At 43.0% G+C, this 19,792-nt stretch overlaps 2 protein-coding genes and 1 non-coding gene across 5 annotated transcripts; 2 read left to right on the plus strand and 1 right to left on the minus strand.

The window, feature by feature from the left end:
- Positions 1-191: 191 nt before the first annotated feature.
- Positions 192-14,419, plus strand: LOC141911828 (uncharacterized). 2 transcript variants are annotated; one of them, XR_012620080.1, is made up of 18 exons: positions 192-352; positions 1,092-1,171; positions 1,829-1,883; positions 3,717-3,829; positions 4,397-4,500; positions 4,816-4,909; positions 5,987-6,115; positions 6,652-7,409; positions 7,964-8,269; positions 8,953-9,032; positions 9,126-9,176; positions 9,685-9,766; positions 10,201-10,292; positions 10,957-11,225; positions 11,630-11,735; positions 12,070-12,158; positions 12,459-14,205; positions 14,263-14,419. XR_012620080.1 is itself a non-coding variant. In XM_074802887.1 (17 exons), the coding sequence occupies exons 1-17, from the start codon at positions 244-246 to the stop codon at positions 12,654-12,656; spliced, it is 2,715 nt and encodes a 904-aa protein (XP_074658988.1). In that variant the 5' UTR covers positions 192-243; the 3' UTR covers positions 12,657-14,419. The 2 variants fall into 2 exon arrangements, 1 of the variants encoding a protein (XP_074658988.1); XM_074802887.1 differs by having other exon boundaries at positions 12,459-14,419.
- Positions 14,420-14,481: 62 nt separating this feature from the next.
- On the minus strand, positions 14,482-18,986 carry LOC141911829 (uncharacterized). Of its 2 annotated transcripts, none has more exons than XM_074802889.1 (3): positions 18,826-18,986; positions 18,094-18,327; positions 14,482-15,466 (listed from the first exon to the last, which is right to left on the minus strand). In XM_074802889.1, exons 1-3 carry the CDS (start codon positions 18,937-18,939, stop codon positions 15,293-15,295), a joined length of 522 nt encoding a protein of 173 aa, XP_074658990.1. In that variant the 5' UTR covers positions 18,940-18,986; the 3' UTR covers positions 14,482-15,292. The 2 variants fall into 2 exon arrangements, with proteins under 2 accessions (XP_074658990.1, XP_074658989.1); XM_074802888.1 differs by lacking the exon at positions 14,482-15,466 and adding an exon at positions 16,448-16,673.
- A 229-nt stretch (positions 18,987-19,215) lies between these two features.
- Positions 19,216-19,287, plus strand: Trnah-gug (transfer RNA histidin (anticodon GUG)). The gene has a single exon. It is a non-coding gene; the product is annotated as a tRNA-His (tRNA).
- Positions 19,288-19,792: the final 505 nt, after the last annotated feature.

The raw sequence follows: 19,792 nt of genomic DNA on the forward strand, positions 1-19,792 counted from the left end.
CTCTTGTCTTCCATCTTTATCCCTCGATATCTTTACGACTAAATTATCATGATCTCGTATCGTTTTTTTTTACATTCGTAAAAATGAAACGAGCCTGTAATAAAGTTTAAATTTGAATTGGATTTGTCGCGGGATCGGAAATTGTGCGCGTGCGCACTGGCGGCGGTATTTATAATTCTATTTCCGGTAATGGTTGGTGTTGTTTGAGATGTTGTCTATTCTGCTGATAATGCCACGAGTAAAATGAAGGAAATGGTTGGTGGCTGTTGCGTATGTTCAGATGAGAGAGGTTGGACTGAAAACCCGTTAGTTTATTGTGATGGCCAGGGCTGTAACGTGGCCGTACATCAAGGTAATGTACCCTCTCCCGACCTCTACCCCCCTCCACCAGCAATCAAGCATCACCATCTCCTGATGAGAGACCATCATTAGTCCAGTAGGGAGTCCCCCTTCCTCCAGTCCATTTAGTTTCTTTCTAAATTCTATTGGATGTAATCACCACGGTTTTTAGCACCCTCCCCCGGCAGGGATTCGAACCTGGCATCGAGATTGTCACCAGTAGTCACCAGTACAAAACCCTACATGCGAAACTCTTCTTCGGCCGCTTCTATCAGATTTACAGATTATGATTCTATTCAGGAATAGATAGAGACCAATCAATAAGGACTCTGAATTACAAACTGTCGGTAAAAGTGCAGATCCGCACCTCTCCGCGTAAACGGTTCAATCAATTACTTAAATATCATTGTTTAGGATTCAAAATGTCATCAGCAATTCAGTACATTGTCAATGGCTAATTTTAAGATATCTTCACTAGAGAGAGTATAGAGATTTTAGCCTGGATTCTGTCATTCAGCAGATTGCGTCAATCACGAGAGGTGCGGATCTGCACTTTTACCCAAACTGTCTACCGGCCGCTTCTATCAGGTTTACAGATTATGATTCTTTTCCGGAATAGATTGAGACCAATCAAAAGGACTCTCTGGATTACAAACTGTCTTATCGGCCGCTTCTATCAGGTTTACAGGTTATGATTCTATTCCAGAATAGGTTTTGCGGTCGAAATTACTTGATATGATATTTATTTTCAGCTTGTTATGGTATCGTGCAAGTCCCCACCGGCCCGTGGTTTTGTCGTAAATGTGAATCGCAAGAGCGAGCCGCCCGGGTGGTAAGTCAAAATTTGGCCATTTCTCGTAGATCTAGTCCATCTTGGCTGATTTAGATTGTGAGAAGCATCTGGTTTGATTCGACCATGTTTTAAAGGTGAAACTAAAAGAGCAATTTGAAAGTCGTCAGTGTTCGGTCACAGTTTGTATCAATGTGAATATTCTTCAGAACGAGTTCATCGTAGATGATTAAAATCAGTCGCGTTTAACCCTTTCAGTGCTGACTGATTAATACCCTAAAGTGCTCGGGATTATTTGAAAATTTTGAAAAACTCCACCCTAGTGTGTTGAATAACGCGAATACCACTATAGTGTCTACACTGCGGTGCGGTGTATCGTTAGTTACTAATATTTCACTATGTTTGACAGGTGCTGCCATCTTTCAATAGAGATAAAAACTAACTACATCAATACACTGCAGTGCAGTGTACTAGCAAAATCCATCAGCGATTCATACACCACACTGCGGTGTAGACGCACTGATAGGGTTAACCCTTTCAGTGCGGACTAATTAATACCCGAAAGTAATCTCAAGAGTTTAGAAGCCAAATCATCTTTTTCCCTCGTCGTAAACGGCTTCGAAAATGTCAAAACAACATTTCCATCTGCTGAATTTCATTTCAATCCTTGTATTCTTCTATTTTGCGTTGATTTTGCAGAAATGTGAACTTTGTCCGTCGAAAGATGGCGCTTTGAAGCGAACAGACAACGGAGGTAAGAAAAATCCGAGAAACCTTTCAGTTTTTTGGCTACGTGGGAAGAATGTACTGAAAAATCAGGCCACTGTCCTTAAAAGAAGAAAATTGTACCCTGAGTATAATCCGGCCAAGCTCCGCATGAAAAAACCTCAAACTGCAGATGTATTCTTAAAAAGCTACGAATAAGGGAAGAAAGATTGTTTACATGAACCAAAAAGAAATTCCGAGTTATGATTTGAAGGAAATTTTAGTATTTAGATTTATCTGATGATCCTACTACTAATTTGATATCTGATGTTGAAATGGGAAGTCTAAGCGCTCCCTGATCATCCCTATGATTCATTGATTATTTAAAAGATTCTTAAGAGAAAATGCCTGAAACTGCTTGAAAGTCCTTTAATTTGAGCTAAACGCCCAAAACTCCTTCAATTTTGAGTGATAGGCAAGTAGTAGATACTCCAGGGGCCAGTTGCACAGTCGTGACTTAAGTCCAAAAGTGGTCTTAAATCTTAAGACTGGTCTTAAGTTGTTAGAATGGCTATAGAACAAAGTTGGTCTTAGAATGGTCTTAAGCCTAAGCCCAGTCTATGGAACCGGTCCCAGAAGTTGTACATTAGGCTCCTATGCCTAAATCGGTACAATTGCGACAGTAAGTGTTTAATAGTGAAGGGGATAAAAATTTGCTTACGAAACCACTGAATTAACAGTTTTACCGAGACGGTACCAATTTAGGAGGAGTCTACGGTAATTTGAGGTATGAAAGTGTGAAGCAGACGCTTCCTCAAAATTTGAAATTTTCTCCTCGATAAGTCAATGATTGATCAGTAGGTAGGGACCCTGAATCAGCAGAACCGAGACGAAAAAATCAAACCCCGCTTTCATGATCGAAACGCTAAAACGAATCGGATGATTTTCTATTTTCATGTTTTGTCACCGCGTACGCCGTTGTCTAGGTTGGGCTCACGTTATATGCGCCCTCTATATTCCGGAAGTGCGGTTCGGTAACGTGGCGACGATGGAACCGATCATCGTACATTCAATTCCACACGATCGGTTCTATAAGGTACACACAGGTGGCGCCGGCGTGCGGTGTTACGGTGCTCGCTGTGTCAATGTATTGTAATATTATTGTATTTATTTATTGCTGTTAGACGGGGGTGAATCTGTCCGGTGGCGGGGATTGGTTGCGCGACAAATTTTACTTTCTAAGCAAAGGGCTATTTTGCTGTCTTATGACTAGAGGCAACAGTTTGGGTTAAAAAAATGGGAGCAGTATTTTGCTGTCAAGGCAGGGGTGGATTTGCTGTCTAAAAGAGGGGCTGGTTTTGCTGTCTGAATAGTAGACAGTGATGCTGGAGGACATAGTGCTTTACTGCCTAGCAGGGGTTGGTTTTGCTGTCTAAAAGAGGGGCTGGGTTAATTGCTGTCTAAAAGAGGGGCTGGTTTAATTTTCTGTCTAAAAGAGGGGCTGGTTTTGCTGTCTGAATAGTAGACAGTGATGCTCTAGGACATGGCGCTTTACTGCTTAGCAGGGGATAGTTTTGCTGTCTAAAAGACAGGTGGTTTTGCTGTCTAGTAGAGGCTGTCTTGAAATGGCACAGTACAGTGTTGTCTATCTGGGAGATGGTCTCACTTTCTGGAGACTGTGACGATTCAGCTGTCTAAGGGGATCATGTTTTACTGTCAAGGAGGGGCAGAATCCTGGCCGTGTTTTGTGAAACTGCTATTATTTTCATGGAATGTTTCGTATTAATTTAGTTTCGATGTTGTTTTGTTTTTTTATTTTCTATCTCTGTGTCTCTGTCTCACGGTGTGTTGTGTTTGTGGATGATGTGCGCGGTACGTACAGGTGGTTGGTGTCACGTGGTTTGCGCTCTATTTATACCGGAGGCGTGGTTCGGTAACGTGCAGACGATGGAGCCGGTCATCTTACACCAAATACCACCCGACCGTTTCAACAAGGTTGGTACCCTCCCCCCTCACTGAACCACCCCAAATTTAATATTTTGCGACAAAGATTAATTCTTTTCCGATATTTCTTTACCCTATTGTCAAATTAAACCCTGAACTGTCGAACCGGGTCCCCTGCACTCCTTTCGTACTTGTTTTTGCACATTTATATCTATCCTATGTTAGTACGTACGCCCAGATACTAGGCTCAGGATTCGGCATCCAACTGTACCCTTAGAATTCTAAAGTTTTAGTTTTTCTTGATGTTCTGAATGTTTTGGATTAGGTTTCTTTTTCAAATCGTTTAAGTTAGTTCTTTTTCTTGTAAACAAAAAAAATTGGCTAAATTTGGAATTAATTGTAAATATTTAGAACAAAAAAGGTTGTTTGAAAATTAAATGCCAAATTGAAATCGATTTTCACGATAAAATCAGCTTAATCCGGATTATTCGGATAAAAATTCCAGGATTCGATACAAATCAATTGTTACCGGATTAAACCGATTCCTATTTTAAGCGGGTTTTACCACGCCGCGTTTAAATTCTTTAACGAAAACGTTCGTTCGAATTTGATTTCCAGGCGTGCTATATCTGCGAGGAACAGGGTCGAGAGGGTAAGGCTTGCAGCGGCGCGTGTATGCAGTGCAATCGAAACGGATGCAAACAACATTTCCACGTTACATGGTAAGCGTTCGACCCGCCAGGGATGGGGGGTCAGATTGGTGAGAGGAGAATTTTGAAAAATAGATCCGTCTGCTCGAGGGGGGAATTATTGTGAAAAAAGTGAATAATCGGAAAAGTGTGTGAAAATTTCATGAAAAGTGTCCGTCAAATAATTTTGATCCCTATTTTATACCATACACCGTGGAGCTCGGAATTTATGAACAAACTGCGTTTAAAGTTCGAGCAATTAGATTTGAATCTGTCCAGATCGTGATAGATAGTTATGGAATAGTATGCGAACAAAAATTATGTTAGTTCTAAAATGTTTTGTTTCAGTGCTCAAGCGAAAGGTTTATTGTGCGAGGAAGCAGGCAGTTATAACGATAACGTCAAGTACTGCGGATACTGTGCTTATCATTATAAAAAACTGGTAAGTACCGATGCTTACCACAATCCAACCTTCATAAATTCTCTGGATGTCCTGCAGTTGTTGTCCTACTGCGCGTTAGCGACACCTGGTGGATCTTGACATGCCACAAATGGAATCTATAACCGCAGTGGTTGACGTCTTACTGCACTTTAGCGACACCTAGTGGATCCTCTCTTGCCACAGGTGGAATCTTCGAGTCATAGTAGCTGATATCCTGCTGTATTCTAGTGACACCTGGTGGATCCTCACTTGCCACAGGTGGAATCCTCTATTGCCGCAGTAGTTGATGTCCTACTGCACACTAGCGACACCTGGTGAATCCTCACTTGACTCAAGTGGAATCCTCTATTGCCGCAGTTATTGATGTCCTACTGCACACTAGCGACACCTGGTGAATCCTCACTCGACACAAGTGGAATCCTCTATTGCTGCAGTAGTTGATGTCCTACTGCACACTAGCGAAACCTGGTGGATCTTTACTTACCACAAATGGAATCTATAACCGCAGTGGTTGACGTCTTACTGCACTTTAGCGACACCTAGTGGATCCTCTCTTGCCACAGGTGGAATCTTCGAGTCATAGTAGCTGATATCCTGCTGTATTCTAGTGACGCCTGGTGGATCCTCACTTGCCACAGGTGGAATCCTCTATTGCCGCAGTAGTTGATGTCCTACTGCACACTAGCGACACCTGGTGAATCCTCACTTGACTCAAGTGGAATCCTCTATTGCCGCAGTTATTGATGTCCTACTGCACACTAGCGACACCTGGTGAATCCTCACTCGACACAAGTGTAATCCTCTATTGCTGCAGTAGTTGATGTCTTACTAGAGACACTTGGTGGATCCTCACTAACCGTAAATGGTATCCTTTATTGCCGCAGTAGCTTTGAACAGTAAAGAAACAGAACACCCACACTGTAGTGGTGCTCAAGAGAATAAAAATGAAACAATTGATCTTTCATAATAAACATATTGAACAGATGTTTTGATCTGCGTCGTGTATTGAATGCTCAGTACACGTATCGGTATGTATATATAGTGTGGCTGAAATTTTGCTCATTTCATCAATTTCAGAAAAAAGACAGCCACATCAAAACGATCCCGGCGTTCAAACCGGTTCCGTCGTCTGCCGGCACGACGCCCGACGGAACGCCCGAGAAAAACAACGGACAAGTGAAACTGTCGTCGAATCCGCGAGTTCACGTGAGTAGTTCAAATAGAAGCAGCAGACGCTCGGGTCCACAGAATTTGGAATTTTATCCTTCATAACTGCTTAAACCCGGTAATGGCCGATCTGTAGGGATCCCCCGTCAAGGTCCCTAAGACTCCTTGATTGCTTGAAAAGTCCTTCTAAACCTAAAATATTTTTCAAGGTACTTTACAAAGAACAATATCCTTGAATTTGAGCAAAATGCCCATAGGCCCTTGAAAACTTGAGGTTTTGTGAAATATTCAATTTTTAGGCCTTAGTTATATACTACACAGATTCTACCGAATTTAATGGTTTACTGAGATAAACTGTACCGATTCAGGAGGAGTCTGCTGTGATCATTGGGGTATGAAAGTGATGCAGACACTCATCGAAATTTTAAAATATCTCCTGGAAAACTCCTCTTGAATTCTGGAATGACTGATTTGTAGGGACCCTGCCTGTAAATGGAAAAGGGAGGAGGGACCTTCGACGATTCGTTTATCGGGAAGTTGCGATTTTCATTTTCTTTCCGTTTCCTCTCTGGCAGATACGCGACATCAGAAACTCGAAACAGTTCAACGAGGCCGGACTGAACCTGACTGTAACGATACCGCCGGTATCCGTGACAACAGCGGCGGTGACCTCGTCGTCATCGTCTGCTACCCACCAGCAGACGGCGTCGCCGTCCGGCGGTAACTACGCTTCGAAATTCACGACGGCGAATTTCGTCGAAACGACCATCGTTAAAACGGCGGCCGCGGACTCTTCGTTGGCGACGGCGGCGGACTCTTCGTCGGCGCCGGTGCGCAAAACGAACCGTAATAATGCGGACGCCGCGGACTCGTCGCCGGCGCCGACGCGTAAACCCACAAATCGCACTAGCGGCGCCACCTCGGGTAAAACGTTGAATCGATCGGACAGCGCGAGTTCGGCGTCGACGTCCGCGTCGACCGAGGTCGCGGCCGAATCATCGTCGACGTCGTCGAATCTGAAAACGACGCCCTCTAGTAGTTTAGTTTCGTTGAGCGGAAACGACGTTAAAATCGAACCGACGACGACGACCGAGTCAGTCGCGTCGTCGTCGTCGAATAAAGAGGGCAGCACCGTCGCGGCCAGTACGTCTTCCGTTGTAGCTCGCACGTCTGCTCTCGTCTTCGCCGGCAGTAATAATCGACTGGTGGTGACACCTGCTGGTATGGATACGAATCAATCTAAATCGTCGGGATTAACGATCGATGTAACCACGGTAACGACGGAGCCGTCTGCTGCTGCTGCTGCTGCTTCGAACAAACGACAACGCGGGAAGTAAGTAGTAAAAGCAGCCACCAGGGGGCGTATTTCATGACGATTATTGTTTATTTGCGCTTGTCCTTGACTCCTCCATTGCAATGCCTGAGGAGGATTCCTTTGACACATCCATTGCTAGAAGACTCCTCCAGGACTCCATAACTCCTCCAGGACTCCTCCATTGCTTGAGGACTCCCTGACACCTTCAGTGATAGAAAACACATGGATATTCCTCCATTGCTAGAGCATGCTTAGAGTCCTCCATTGCTAGGAATCTTCCCTTGCTAGAGGACTCCTTAGTTTCTGGCGGACTCCTTCATTGCAAAAGGATTATTGCTAAAGGACTCTCCTGGAGTCATTGACTCCTCCATCGCTTGAGCACTCATTGACTCCTTCCTCCATTGCCAGGGGAAGAATCTCGACTCATCCATGGCTAGAGGAGTTGTTGATTGCCAGATGAGGAATCCTCAATTGCCATAGAAGGAATCTTTGAATCCTCAATTCACAAAAAAGGAATCATCGACAGCTGTCGCAAAGCGTACCCTGTTCCTGATAACTATTACTCTTTGTAGGTCGTCCGATAAAGGAAATCGCAAACGATCGAAAAAATCTGAGATATCGGTCGCCGCAGCGACAGGGGCTTCATCGGCGGCATTGTTGACGAACGGTATCGTAACTCCCGCGGCGACCGCGGCGGCGTCGTCAGTGGTGCCCCCTACGAGTAACGGTCGCGCGAAAACGGTGAAGGATATACTGGCGAGCGGGGTCGGCACCGGCGTAGGTGGCGCCGGCGCGGGCTCGCCGCAAATCAGTCCGAATCATAACAACAAACAACACGACGTTGCTAAAACTAATAATGTAGTTGTTAAACACGAAGGGTAAGTGTGTGAGAGGACAGGGCGGGCGAGGAGGGGGTAGGCAGTGTTTTCAATAAGAGCCAGGTCCCAGACCCGTCTGTCATTTCTTAAGGACCCGCCTGTTTTTTCAAACCAGCTTTCGTTTCAGGTACTGTGACATATTATGGGACCCTCCTGTTTTTCAAATGGACCTGGCTTGTTAATTTCTTATTGAAAACACTTGAGGGGTGGAGATTATAACCCACGAGGGAAGTAGCTAAATTCGATAGCTCGTACAGTGGAACCTTGTTACAACACACTGCAAGGCCCAGTTTCACAAAAACGATTAAGGCCTAAATCGATTTAAGATAAACTGAATTAACGAAGAAATTAAACCGATTTAAGAGTTAAACCTTTTTGTGAAACTGGACCCAGGGGACTAGAAGATTGTAAGCTAGTATGGAAGTATTGTAGTTGTCCTAATATCGGGGTTCGCACCAGTCTTTGGAGGTCCTTAAAATGTTGAAATGGGAATTGCTGGGTCCATTGGACTTTTCAAAGAAAATCAAGGTTACTAATTACTAAAAAACCAACAGTTAGTCTCGACATCTATTTACGGAAGTGCTATTATCTATGCTGGGAATTCAAGATAGCTCGTGCGGCTTGTTGCGTTGGATTGTCCTCTATTTATTTTTTTTGGTTAGATGTTATGAATTTCCTTTCAGCGCGTCGAGTTCCTTGAGCCCTAATTCTCAGATCTCTCAACAGAGTACGCCGCTGTCGTCTTTACCCGGACACGCTAGGGGTAAGTCTAGCACCGCCAATAAGTCGACTCCCCGTCTTAGGCTTGACTCGACTATAATTCAATCATTGAAGATATTCGCGTTCGTTTTTCTAGGAAGTGGAGAAACGGCTTTAACGTTTAGTTCCGATGGACATTTAACTGGTGGTGAGTATTCTATTTGCATTCGCTATTTATCATCAAAATCAATATTAAACTTACCCATAATGATAATGATGATAGTTTATTCAGCCTAAAATCCGTATACCGGTATACAATATGCTCATTGGCTTTACATCATATATAAAAAAGACAAAACCGATGAAAAGGTGATATTTGTTATGGGGTTTGACATTCTTACCTAATGGGTGGACTACTTGTGTTACAAGATTCTTCAGTCCGGAGGGCAAGATAATGCAATTATTTTAGTACTGGATTTAACGCACTATCGGTCATAACGAATAGAATTTCTGGATTCTAGGACAACTGCCCCCTGGACAATTTCCCTAGAATCCTGAAATTCTATTCGTTATGACCGATAGTGCGTTATATCCAGTTTGAAAATAATCGCATTTTCTTGGTCACAATTTTGTATTTCGTTATGTCCGGGATACTTTTAACGAGGTTACATTGTATTATTGTTTTTAAAGACGGCAACTTTTGTTTCGATTTCCAGCTGATTTACAGAACGGACCGTTGAAAGGGCCTCAATTACCGACGCGCACCGCGTATAAACCGCCGGCTAGAACACCGGACAGGTATGTACGCGCGCAAACGTCGCTTAAGTCTATTCGTTTTTGTCTGGAATCTATTTTTCGGGGGGTTATATCTCTTAATTTTGTGAATGCGAACCTTAATTTGGTCTACGACCAGTGAAACTATGAGAGAAATCCGACCAAGATGTAAAGTTGTTGCATAGAAATGTTTAAATTCCATCCTAGTGTGTTGAATAACGGGAATGCTACTGTAGTGCGTCTACACTGCGGTGCGGTGTATCATTAGTTACTAGTATTTCACTATGATTCACAGTTGCTGCCATTTTTCAAGAGAGATAATTATTAATTACCAATTACATCAATACACCGCATTGCAGTGTACTAGCAAAATCCATCACTGATTTATACACCGCACTGCGGTGTAGATGCACTGAAAGGGTTAAAGAATCACGAATGGAGGGAACAATTTTTTTCAGTCTTCCACAAACGATGGAGCAGTTGTTAGAGAGACAATGGGAACAAGGCTCGCAGTTTCTCATGGATCACGCTCAAGGTCAACACTTCGACAGTAAGCTTCCGTCGTCTGCATCAATCTGCGTTTTATGCAAATTAATGCAAATCTTTATGCGTATCTAATGAATAAAAATGGCTGTCGTCCATAAATGCCCCCTACGACATCAAATTGCTCCTGGTCTTTTGATCTAGAAAATAATGGCTGCCTCTATAATTCCCCTTATGACATCACCAAACAACGTATGTGCTAGTGATTTGATCCAGAGACCGTTCTCTAGAAACGATGTCTTCCTCCATAAATCCCCCTATGACAGCACCAATTACTTACTTAAGAGAATCTTCCGAAAGAATGGCTGCCTTCATGAATCCCCCTATGACATCACCAGTTACCTACTAGTGATATAATCTGAAGAGAATTTTCCAGAAATGATGTCTGCCTCCATAATTCCCATCAGACATCATATACTGCTTAGCCTCAATCATTTACTAAATAAAATTTTGAATTAGAATTTTTCATCAAATTGCCAAACATTTGAGTTGATCTACAGCCTCTGTAAAAGATGTCTTCCTCCAATGACATCATCAAATTGTCTACTAGTGATTCGATCTAGACCCCTCTAAAAGAAATGGCTGCCCCTGTGTTGTCATTAGAATTACTGAACAAACCTTGAGAAAATATGGCTGCCTCGTGAGTGTCACGTCTTTCTCGTAAATTTCAGTCGCGTCGCTGTTGAACTGTTTACATCAACTACAAGCGGAGAATCATCGTCTGGAGGAGCACATCACGTCTCTGGTGGCTCGTCGAGATCACCTGCTGGCGATCAACGCTCGTTTAACGCTACCTCTCGGCGGTCCGTCTGCTGTCAGCACCGCCGCCGCAACTCATCAGCAGACGGATAATCGATCGCTTCGTCTGAACAATTTCATACAACCCGAAACGACGACGACGCCGACGGCCGGGTCTTCATCGTCGTCGACTTTACATTCCGTGAGTTATCGCGCTCGTTACAGCTTTTGACTCCTTGATTCCTAAACAGAAAATGCTTTTACCGGTGCTTGAAACTCCTTTAATTTGAGCCAAATACCCGAAACTCCTTTTAAACACTTTCAATTTTGAGAAATAGGCAATTAGAAATGGTTGTAGTACTACAGTTAACTACGCCATACAGTTGGAACCGGGATTTTTCTTTTACCCAATTAGGCGGTTACTGAAATTGAAACTAGTCAAGTTAGTGTATTGGATAAAATGTTTGGTTATGATGTAATAATCTGTAATAATGTTATATTATCCCCTAGGTTTTATCACTTCTGATTACTTGATTAGTCTCTGTTCTGGATGACCGGTATATTTCTGTTGCGTTCAAGAAATTTTTCGATTTATTTTTTTCGTAGAATGAATCGAGCACACTCGCATCTAGTCAAAATTCACCGATGTTAACTCACTCCACATCAGTAAACAGTAGTAATACACAGCCTCAAATACGTCCCAGTCCCGTCGGTAAGTTAGTGTCCTACTGCACGCTAGCGACACCTAGTGGATCCTCACTTGCCACAAGAGGAATCCTCTATTGCCGCGGTAGTTGATGTCCTATTGCACGCTAGCGACACCTGGTGAATCCTCACTTGCCACGAGTGGAATCCTCTATTGCTGCGCAGTTGATGTCCTACTGCACGCTAGCGACACCTGGTGGATCCTTACCTGCCACGAGTGGTATCCTCTATTGCCGCGGTAGTTGATGTCCTACTGCACACTAGTGACATCTGGTGGATCTTCGCTTGCCACAGTAGCTAATGGAATGAATCCGAGTATTGAGTATTATTGATATTTTCAGTGACTCCTGTTTTTTCAACACCATCAACTGTTACGTCTCGCACGACCACGAACCATCTCCATCGACAGCAGCTTACCCTCACCCCTCAGGTATGTCTTACCCTCACGAATATCTCACCCTCCCATACGTCTTACCTTCATATACATCTTACCCTCACCCATCAGGTATGTCTTACCCTCACCCCTCAGGTATGACCTACCCTCACCCCTCAGGTATGTCTTACCCATGTACATCTTACCCTCACGTACGTCTCACTCTTCACATACATATTACCCTCACCCCTTAAGTTTGTCTTACCCCCTCCCCTCACGTACATATAACCCTTCATGCTTACCCATCTGTATAACTTTTGAAATTATTCGAATTTCTGTTTTCTCTCATCGTTGTAGGAACAACATCAGATGATGTTACATATGTTATCACAACAACAACAGCAGCAGCAACAACAGACCGCAACAATAGTGCAAGCATTTCCGACAGTGACGCCACCGCCCAGTCGAACAGTAGCGGCGCCCCCTACCGGCGGCAGCATTGCGCGATCGTCGCCCAGTAAATCATCGCTAGAAAAATCGCACGATAAAACTTGATGCGCAAATCGGGTGGCTCCGTAAAAATATCCTAAAAACGCGTATCGGGTCGGTCAATCGAAATCATTACATCTGGAGACTTGTGGGCGGCTCCAAAAATATCATAATGGTATTATGAGCCCTTTCTCTAGTGGTTGGCTCCAAATATGTTCTAATAAGGGTATCATGAGGTCTTTCTCCACTGGGTGGCTCCAGAAATATTCTGATGGTGGTATCATGAGCTCTTCAACCAGTGGGTGGCTCCAAAAATGTTTTGATTATGGTATTATTACGGTATTACAAGCTCTTTCTCTCGTGGGTGGCTCCAGAAATCTTGAATCGCTGTATTATGAGCTCTAGTGGGTGACTCCAAAAATATTCAACTTGTGGTATTGTAGACTCCTCCAGTCGGTTGCACCAGAGCACCTTCTCTAGTGGGTGGCTCCAAAAAATGTTCCAATTATGCATTTATGAGCCAGTTCTCTATTGGGTGGCTCCTAAAATGCCTAAATTACAACAATCAGTCTCAAACATCCACTGTCACGGTTGTCTCTAAGAATATCGTAATTGTCAACATTTGGAGCCATTCCTTTTTCCAAAGAGATCCACTGATAAGATACAGATGGGAACACAAGGAGCACGTGCTTCGATCGCAATTTTTTCCTGCGCCCTTTTGAAAAAACTATGGCAATATTTTCTGATATTAAGTAAAATGATGAAATCGTCTGAAAATGCGCCGAGATTTTCAAAATCTTGCAGACCGTTGTTTTGGCTGTTGTTTGGATACTTAACTTTTCCTTTTTCGATACACTGTACACGTGTATCGGTGTGTGCTTTTTTCTTTGTGCTCCTGTCGAAGTCCGCCCCTGTTTTACCGCGAGCCTTCTACTAGCGGTCGGCTTGAGGCGGACTGGGTTTTTAAGCGCGGCGAAAAATTAACCCCGCGCGGAGGCGACTTCATTTCTGGTTTAAAAATATGCATTTCGATAAACGCTCGCGATGACAGGTCATCACGATTTTATCCACAAAAAAGTTTTTTCCAAAAAAAAAAAAGCTGCTAAAAATGTATTTTTCGCGTTGTACGTGCCGATGATATTTTAGATAGCGGAAAAAATAAACGAAACGAAATTATGCGAAATTCGTCTGTAAATTAATTCATATTTTTATTATTATCTCAATGAAATATATATCTATATATATTGTTAGATTTTGTAGTTTTTCGGTAAAGTTAAGTTTCTGCTCGATAAAAATGTTGTGATTTTGTGATGATGGGTAGTAGCCCTAGGCTTCTGTTAAGGGTAGGGGTAATATTGATACCCGGTCTATTAAACCAGGCCCCCGAGTTGAGGATTTACCCCTAAGGTTAACATTGATGCCCAGTCTATTAAACTGAGCCCAGGTTTAGGAATTGCCCCTAGTTATAAATTTGATACCAGGTCCAGATTGAGCATTTAATCCTAAAGATTTACCCATAGGGATAACTCTGATACTTAGTCTTTAAATGCAGGCTCAGGTCAAGGTTCTACCCCCCGGGAAAACTTTGATACCCAGTCCTTAAAACCGGGCCCAGGTTGAGGATTTATCCCTAGGGATAACTTTGATACTCAGTCTATTAAACCAGGCCCAGGTTAAGGATTTATTCTTAGAAAGAAATAAAATAAAGCTGGATCTTGAGTTTGATGTTTTGTATTTGATGTAAATATCGAGAAATCTTTTATACATGTCAGAAATATAAATTAATTAATTGTTTTTCGTATTATTATCATAATCAGAATACGTGTAATTGATTAATTATTAATTAATGAAGCTGATGTTTTATATATTAACTGTACAGAAAATGATAAATAAAATTTAAATGTTTCTACCTTCTACGAGAATCAGTTTTACGAGAGTTTTACATTCGAGATACAAGGAATCAGGATCCTAAAACAAGTATCAACCTGCAGCCTGGAACCTGCACTTATTGAAAGTGCGCCGATAAAGAGTCTAATGTCTGGTGTTCGTACGAAGTACATTTTCGATTAAAAATGTCTCTGATGAAGAAGAACTGAACACATGCGAAATGTGGACGATTGAAAATTGGAAGAATGGTATCAAAGTGTCTGATGTTAGGGTACAACAGGCTGCAGATTCATTGAGAATGGAGTTACAGATTTAACAGCCTGGTCGAGTGTGAGAAAAGCTTAGGTTATCATAGCTGGGACAATCATTTGACAACTCGTCCCGTGACAACTTAAAACCAAGTTTGACTAATAACTTAGCCAAACCCCCCCGCCCCCCTAATTTTTCAATTATAATAGTTCAGGCACGGATCCACAGGGGGTTGTTTTTTTGAAAGAATGTACTCAAGACAAAGCGAGCTGACATTCCCACATAATCGGTACCATATCATCTTATGTTTGGCCAAACAATATGCCGTATAGGCCACCTATTAAAAGAGATTTTAGTCAGCAGTTTAACATTTTTATGGACCCCGCCTGGAAAAAATCCTGGATCCGCGCCTGTAGTTTAGTTACAACAATCATCATAAAATATATGGAAGGAACAGAGATGAAATGGGAACAATCCTAGTATAACTAGGATATACATGAAGTCGAAACACCAATACTGTTTTTTCTTTCAGAGAATGAGATTTAATACATTATTGAAACCTAGAACTAAGAGTTTTTGACCGCGTCTGTTTTATGAGTTCCGTCGCAGAACGGTGACTTTTTCGTCTGTTTACACAAACACAACCAGACGGCCTTCGTGTCGTCTGCTATGAACCGGTGAGGTTTAAATCGCGGCGCCGACGAGTCAGCGATTCGCTTGTGAGATCCATCGCAGAACGGCTGAAAAATGAATTCAAAACTATGCATTAAAAAAGGGTCTTTTGGCGATATTTAGAATCAGGCCCTATGGTCTCAAATTTCTATTGTGGAATTGTCCAATCCAAGTCTCCACTGTCGAACCTGGTGCATGGGTCTCATCATAAGTTTTTATTGTGGAAATTGTCAAAGTCTTCACTGTGGAACTAGATGCTTGGTATTTCAAGTCTCCACTGCGGAACTAGGTCCAGGGGTCTCATCTTGAGTTTTAACTGTGGAATTCTCAAAGTCTCCACTGTGGAACTAGATGCTTGGTATTTCAAGTCTCAACTGTGGAATTCTGGAAGTTTCCATTGTGTAACATCGGGTCCTTGGTCTTATCTTAAATTCTATCCACTGTGGAACTGGGCCTGAACATTGATTGAAAATCGCTAAGGAGCAGAATAAAGGGGGGCATTTCACGAGTTATGACTTCAAACTTCATTAGTCACAACAACGCGATACATTTAAAACTTTAAAGTTAGCGAGCTGTGAAATGGCCCCCAGCTCCTGGGACCGGTTCTATAGTCATGGCTTCGACCTAAGACCGGTCTAAGATCGTCTTACTTCCATAGCCAATCAAACAACTTAAGACCCATCTTAAGATTTAAGACCACTTTTGGTCTTTAAGTCCTGGGCCCAGTTCCATAGTCATGGCTTAGACTTAAGACCAATTTAAGACCATCTTAGTTCTATAACCAATCTAACAACTTAAGACCAGTCTTAAATTTAAGACCATTTTTGGACTCAAGTCTCAACTGAGGAACCAGCCCCTGACTATTGAATCTCTGCTCCGGGGGCCGGTTCCATAAGTCACGGCTTAGACTTAGTCTTAGACCGACTTAGTTCTAAAGTCAATCTAAAAACTTAAGATTAGTCTTAAGAATTAAGACGATTTTCAGACTTAAGTCTCGACTACTGAACTGGCCCCTGATTCCAAACAAAGAGAACAAAATTAACTCTGACTACTTTATTTCCAATATCGACGTTATATGTTACATTATCGTATAGCTGACTGTATATCGTCTCGACGGTGCGTGCCGTCACAAAATGGCCGCTTGTTCGATTGTTTACAATTACACAACCAATAATCCTTCGTTTCGGTCACCGTGAACGCGAACGGGCGTGTCCTCGCGTACATTTTAATCTGATTGGTTCCTTCGTATAATTTATGCGTCATGTCGCAAAACGGCTGCAACGAGAGAAAAAAGGAAAAAAAATGGCCGACTGTTGATCACCAACGATGATACGGCGTTTGAAACGATGATTTATTCCGAGTCGACTTCCGCTTCAGGAGAATCGGAGTCGTCTGTAGATAATAATGACTCTAACAATCGACAGAATCAAATTCTGGACCCAGTTCCACTCATCAACCTCTTCCCTCTCTCCTCTCACCCACTTCTCTTCCCTCTTACCAGCCTTTCCCTCTCTCTCTCTCTTCTCACCCACCTCTCTTCTATTTTCTCTTTACTCTCCGATCTCTCATCAACTTTTTTCCCTCTCCTTTCATTCCTCTTCCCTCTCTCATTCCCTCTTACCAGCCTCTCTTTCCTCTCACCCACCAACTCACTTCGCTCTCCTCATTACTCTCCTATCCCTCATCAACCTTTCCTTCTCATCGCTCTATGTTCCTCATCCCATCACATCAGTGTTTCCTCTCCCTCTATCTCACTAGTCTCTCCCTCTAGTCACTAGTCTTACCTACTCTCTCTACTTTCCCCTCACACCAGTGTTTCCTCTCCCTCTCTCCTCTAGCTAGTCTTACCTACTCTCTCTACTTTCCCCTCACACCAGTGTTTCCTCTCCCTCTCTCCTCTAGCTAGTCTTACCTACTCTCTCTACTTTCCCCTCACACCAGTGTTTCCTCTCCCTCTCTCCTCTAGCTAGTCTTTCCTACTCTCTCTACTTTCCCCTCACACCAGTGTTTCCTCTTCCTCTCTCCTCTAGCTAGTCTTTCCTACTCTCTCTACTTTCCCCTCACACCAGTGTTTCCTCTCCCTCTCTCCTCTAGCTAGTCTTTCCTACTCTCTCTACTTTCCCCTCACACCAGTGTTTCCTCTCCCTCTCTCCTCTAGCTAGTCTTACCTACTCTCTCTACTTTCCCCTCACACCAGTGTTTCCTCTCCCTCTCTCCTCTAGCTAGTCTTACCTTCTCTCTCTACTTTCCCCTCACACCAGTGTTTCCTCTCCCTCTCTCCTGTCACTTGTCTTACCTTCTCTCTCTACTTTCCCCTCACACCAGTGTTTCCTCTCCCTCTCTCCTCTAGCTAGTCTTACCTACTCTCTCTACTTTCCCCTCACACCAGTGTTTCCTCTCCCTCTCTCCTCTAGCTAGTCTTTCCTACTCTCTCTACTTTCCCCTCACACCAGTGTTTCCTCTCCCTCTCTCCTCTCACTAGTCTTACCTACTCTCTCTACTTTCCCCTCACACCAGTGTTTCCTCTCCCTCTCTCCTCTCACTAGTCTTACCTACTCTCTCTACTTTCCCCTCACACCAGTATTTCCTCCCCATCCACTACCTCTTATCCACTCGCACCGGTATTTCTAAGCGTTTTTTTTTTAGGCCGACCTCAAACCGAGACCAAACATCTCAAAAAGGAAAAGACATTCACCTGATTTCTACTGTAGCCGCACGAACACCACGAATACCGTTTACCGGCGATCAGTTCCACTTTGAACGGTTTCTTATCGTAGATCTTTCCCTTCGGCGGGTCGGGGTTGTAATCGTCGGGGAACTGAGGCGTTTCTGGATGTTTTGGTTCCTTCTTTTTGAAAATCTCGTCATCGTTGTTGGCGGCGCCGCCGGTCGGAGGGTTCGTATCACTGTTGTATCTGAATGAATTCGCCTGCAAAATTAGAAAGTTATTTTCGAAGCGATTTTCACTTTTTTGGCTACAATCCTAACCTATTTCGCTTCAAAACCAAATTACGAGGGCGGATCTAAATTTAAAATTTTTTGAAAGGCCGGACCTGAACAATTCAAAAGCGCGCTTATTTGAGAAGACCATTTGGCAATACTAGGGCTGAATGAATGAATATTGGTAGGAGTTCTGGTGGCCTTCCCACACATGTCACGACAAAAAGGGGGTTTTTCTGGAGTGGTCTTTATAATAAGGACCAATTATTGGATCTATCTATAACTAGTCTTGGTTTTTAAAATTGTCCAGACTTTTTGAAGGGCACATTCGAATTTAGAAGAGTGTGGACCAGTCTAGTCTTTTAGTTTAGTTTCACAATCGGATATTTTCACAAGCCCAACCGATTAGGCTTAACGGCAACGCTACATCACCGACCAACCGTCGGTCCAACGTCAACGAAGACCCGACCAAAATCAGTTCACTTACCACCAACACACCCGGTGCAATAGCTTGCTGTTTAGATCTGCAGATGAAGATGGATTTTCGACCAGAAATTAGTCGAAGAACGCCAGATTTTGACGCGGAATTAACGAGATTCATCGTGTTTTCGGCGTAAAAACGGATTATTCGCGAGGAAAAATTCTTAACGGGGCGACGACCTTGAAATTAACTCGAGTTCCGCGGTTACACTCTCCTTCACCGAAAACCGGAAAAATTGATAAGAAATCAGATTTACACAAGATTCTTTCAGTGAAAACACGTTATTATCATTTTTAACTAACAAAATAAAGATAAAGACTATTGCATATTAAGATCCAGGTGAGAGAATTTATTGTGATATTTTATATACAACTAAACCAACGGGATTGTACAGCGGCCGTGATCGTCTAGAGGTTAGGACATTGCGTTGTGGCCGCAATAACCCAGGTTCGAATCCTGGTCACGGCATTGTATTTTTCTGCCTTTGTCTCTTTTTTAGTTTTTTTTGCTAGAGTTTTTAGTTTTTTGACGGAGTTCTTTTTACAACAGTTCATCTTTTATTTCAACATTTTATGAGAAATTTAAGTCTTGAGAGTCGGGAGATTCAAAGCTGCATGGCCGATTTGAGGATTTTTTATTGCGGGAGGGCAAAATCACGATGCCGAAATATCCATTTCATATAGATATGAAATGGATATTCGCATGGACTCCACAATTGACTCTCGCATGTCCAGGTCTTCCGTGCATGACCTCGATGCCACTGCCTTGTAGGCCCAGGAGGGAGTCCTAACCGTGTCATAATTTAGACAATTTGCTCATTCTATCCACTTTCTAGATACTCTATGTTTCTGCTAAATAGTCGAGCGAGCGCGTCGGGTCAAGCGACATGATCCGCGATTCTGGTTGTCATATGCCGGGCAGGGGTGGGCCTAATGAAGTAGATGATCCATGGTTCCATGACAGCGGGTGTGGG

This window comes from Tubulanus polymorphus, chromosome 10 (genome assembly GCF_964204645.1).
Source record: "Tubulanus polymorphus chromosome 10, tnTubPoly1.2, whole genome shotgun sequence".
Taxonomy (NCBI): Eukaryota; Metazoa; Nemertea; class Palaeonemertea; order Tubulaniformes; family Tubulanidae; genus Tubulanus; species Tubulanus polymorphus.

Excerpts from the sequence above, each read along its gene's own strand:
- LOC141911828 (XM_074802887.1), top strand. The coding sequence starts at position 244 with ATGAAGGAAATGGTTGGTGGCTGTTGCGTATGTTCAGATGAGAGAGGT. Across the intron at positions 3,830-4,396 it reads CACCCGACCGTTTCAACAAG|GCGTGCTATATCTGCGAGGA; the intron begins GTTGGTACCCTC and ends TTTGATTTCCAG. Across the intron at positions 11,736-12,069 it reads AATACGTCCCAGTCCCGTCG|TGACTCCTGTTTTTTCAACA; the intron begins GTAAGTTAGTGT and ends TGATATTTTCAG.
- LOC141911829 (XM_074802888.1), bottom strand. The coding sequence starts at position 18,939 with ATGAATCTCGTTAATTCCGCGTCAAAATCTGGCGTTCTTCGACTAATT. Across the intron at positions 18,328-18,825 it reads TTGCACCGGGTGTGTTGGTG|GCGAATTCATTCAGATACAA; the intron begins GTAAGTGAACTG and ends CTAATTTTGCAG. Across the intron at positions 16,674-18,093 it reads GCGGCTACAGTAGAAATCAG|CCGTTTTGCGACATGACGCA; the intron begins GTGAATGTCTTT and ends CTCTCGTTGCAG.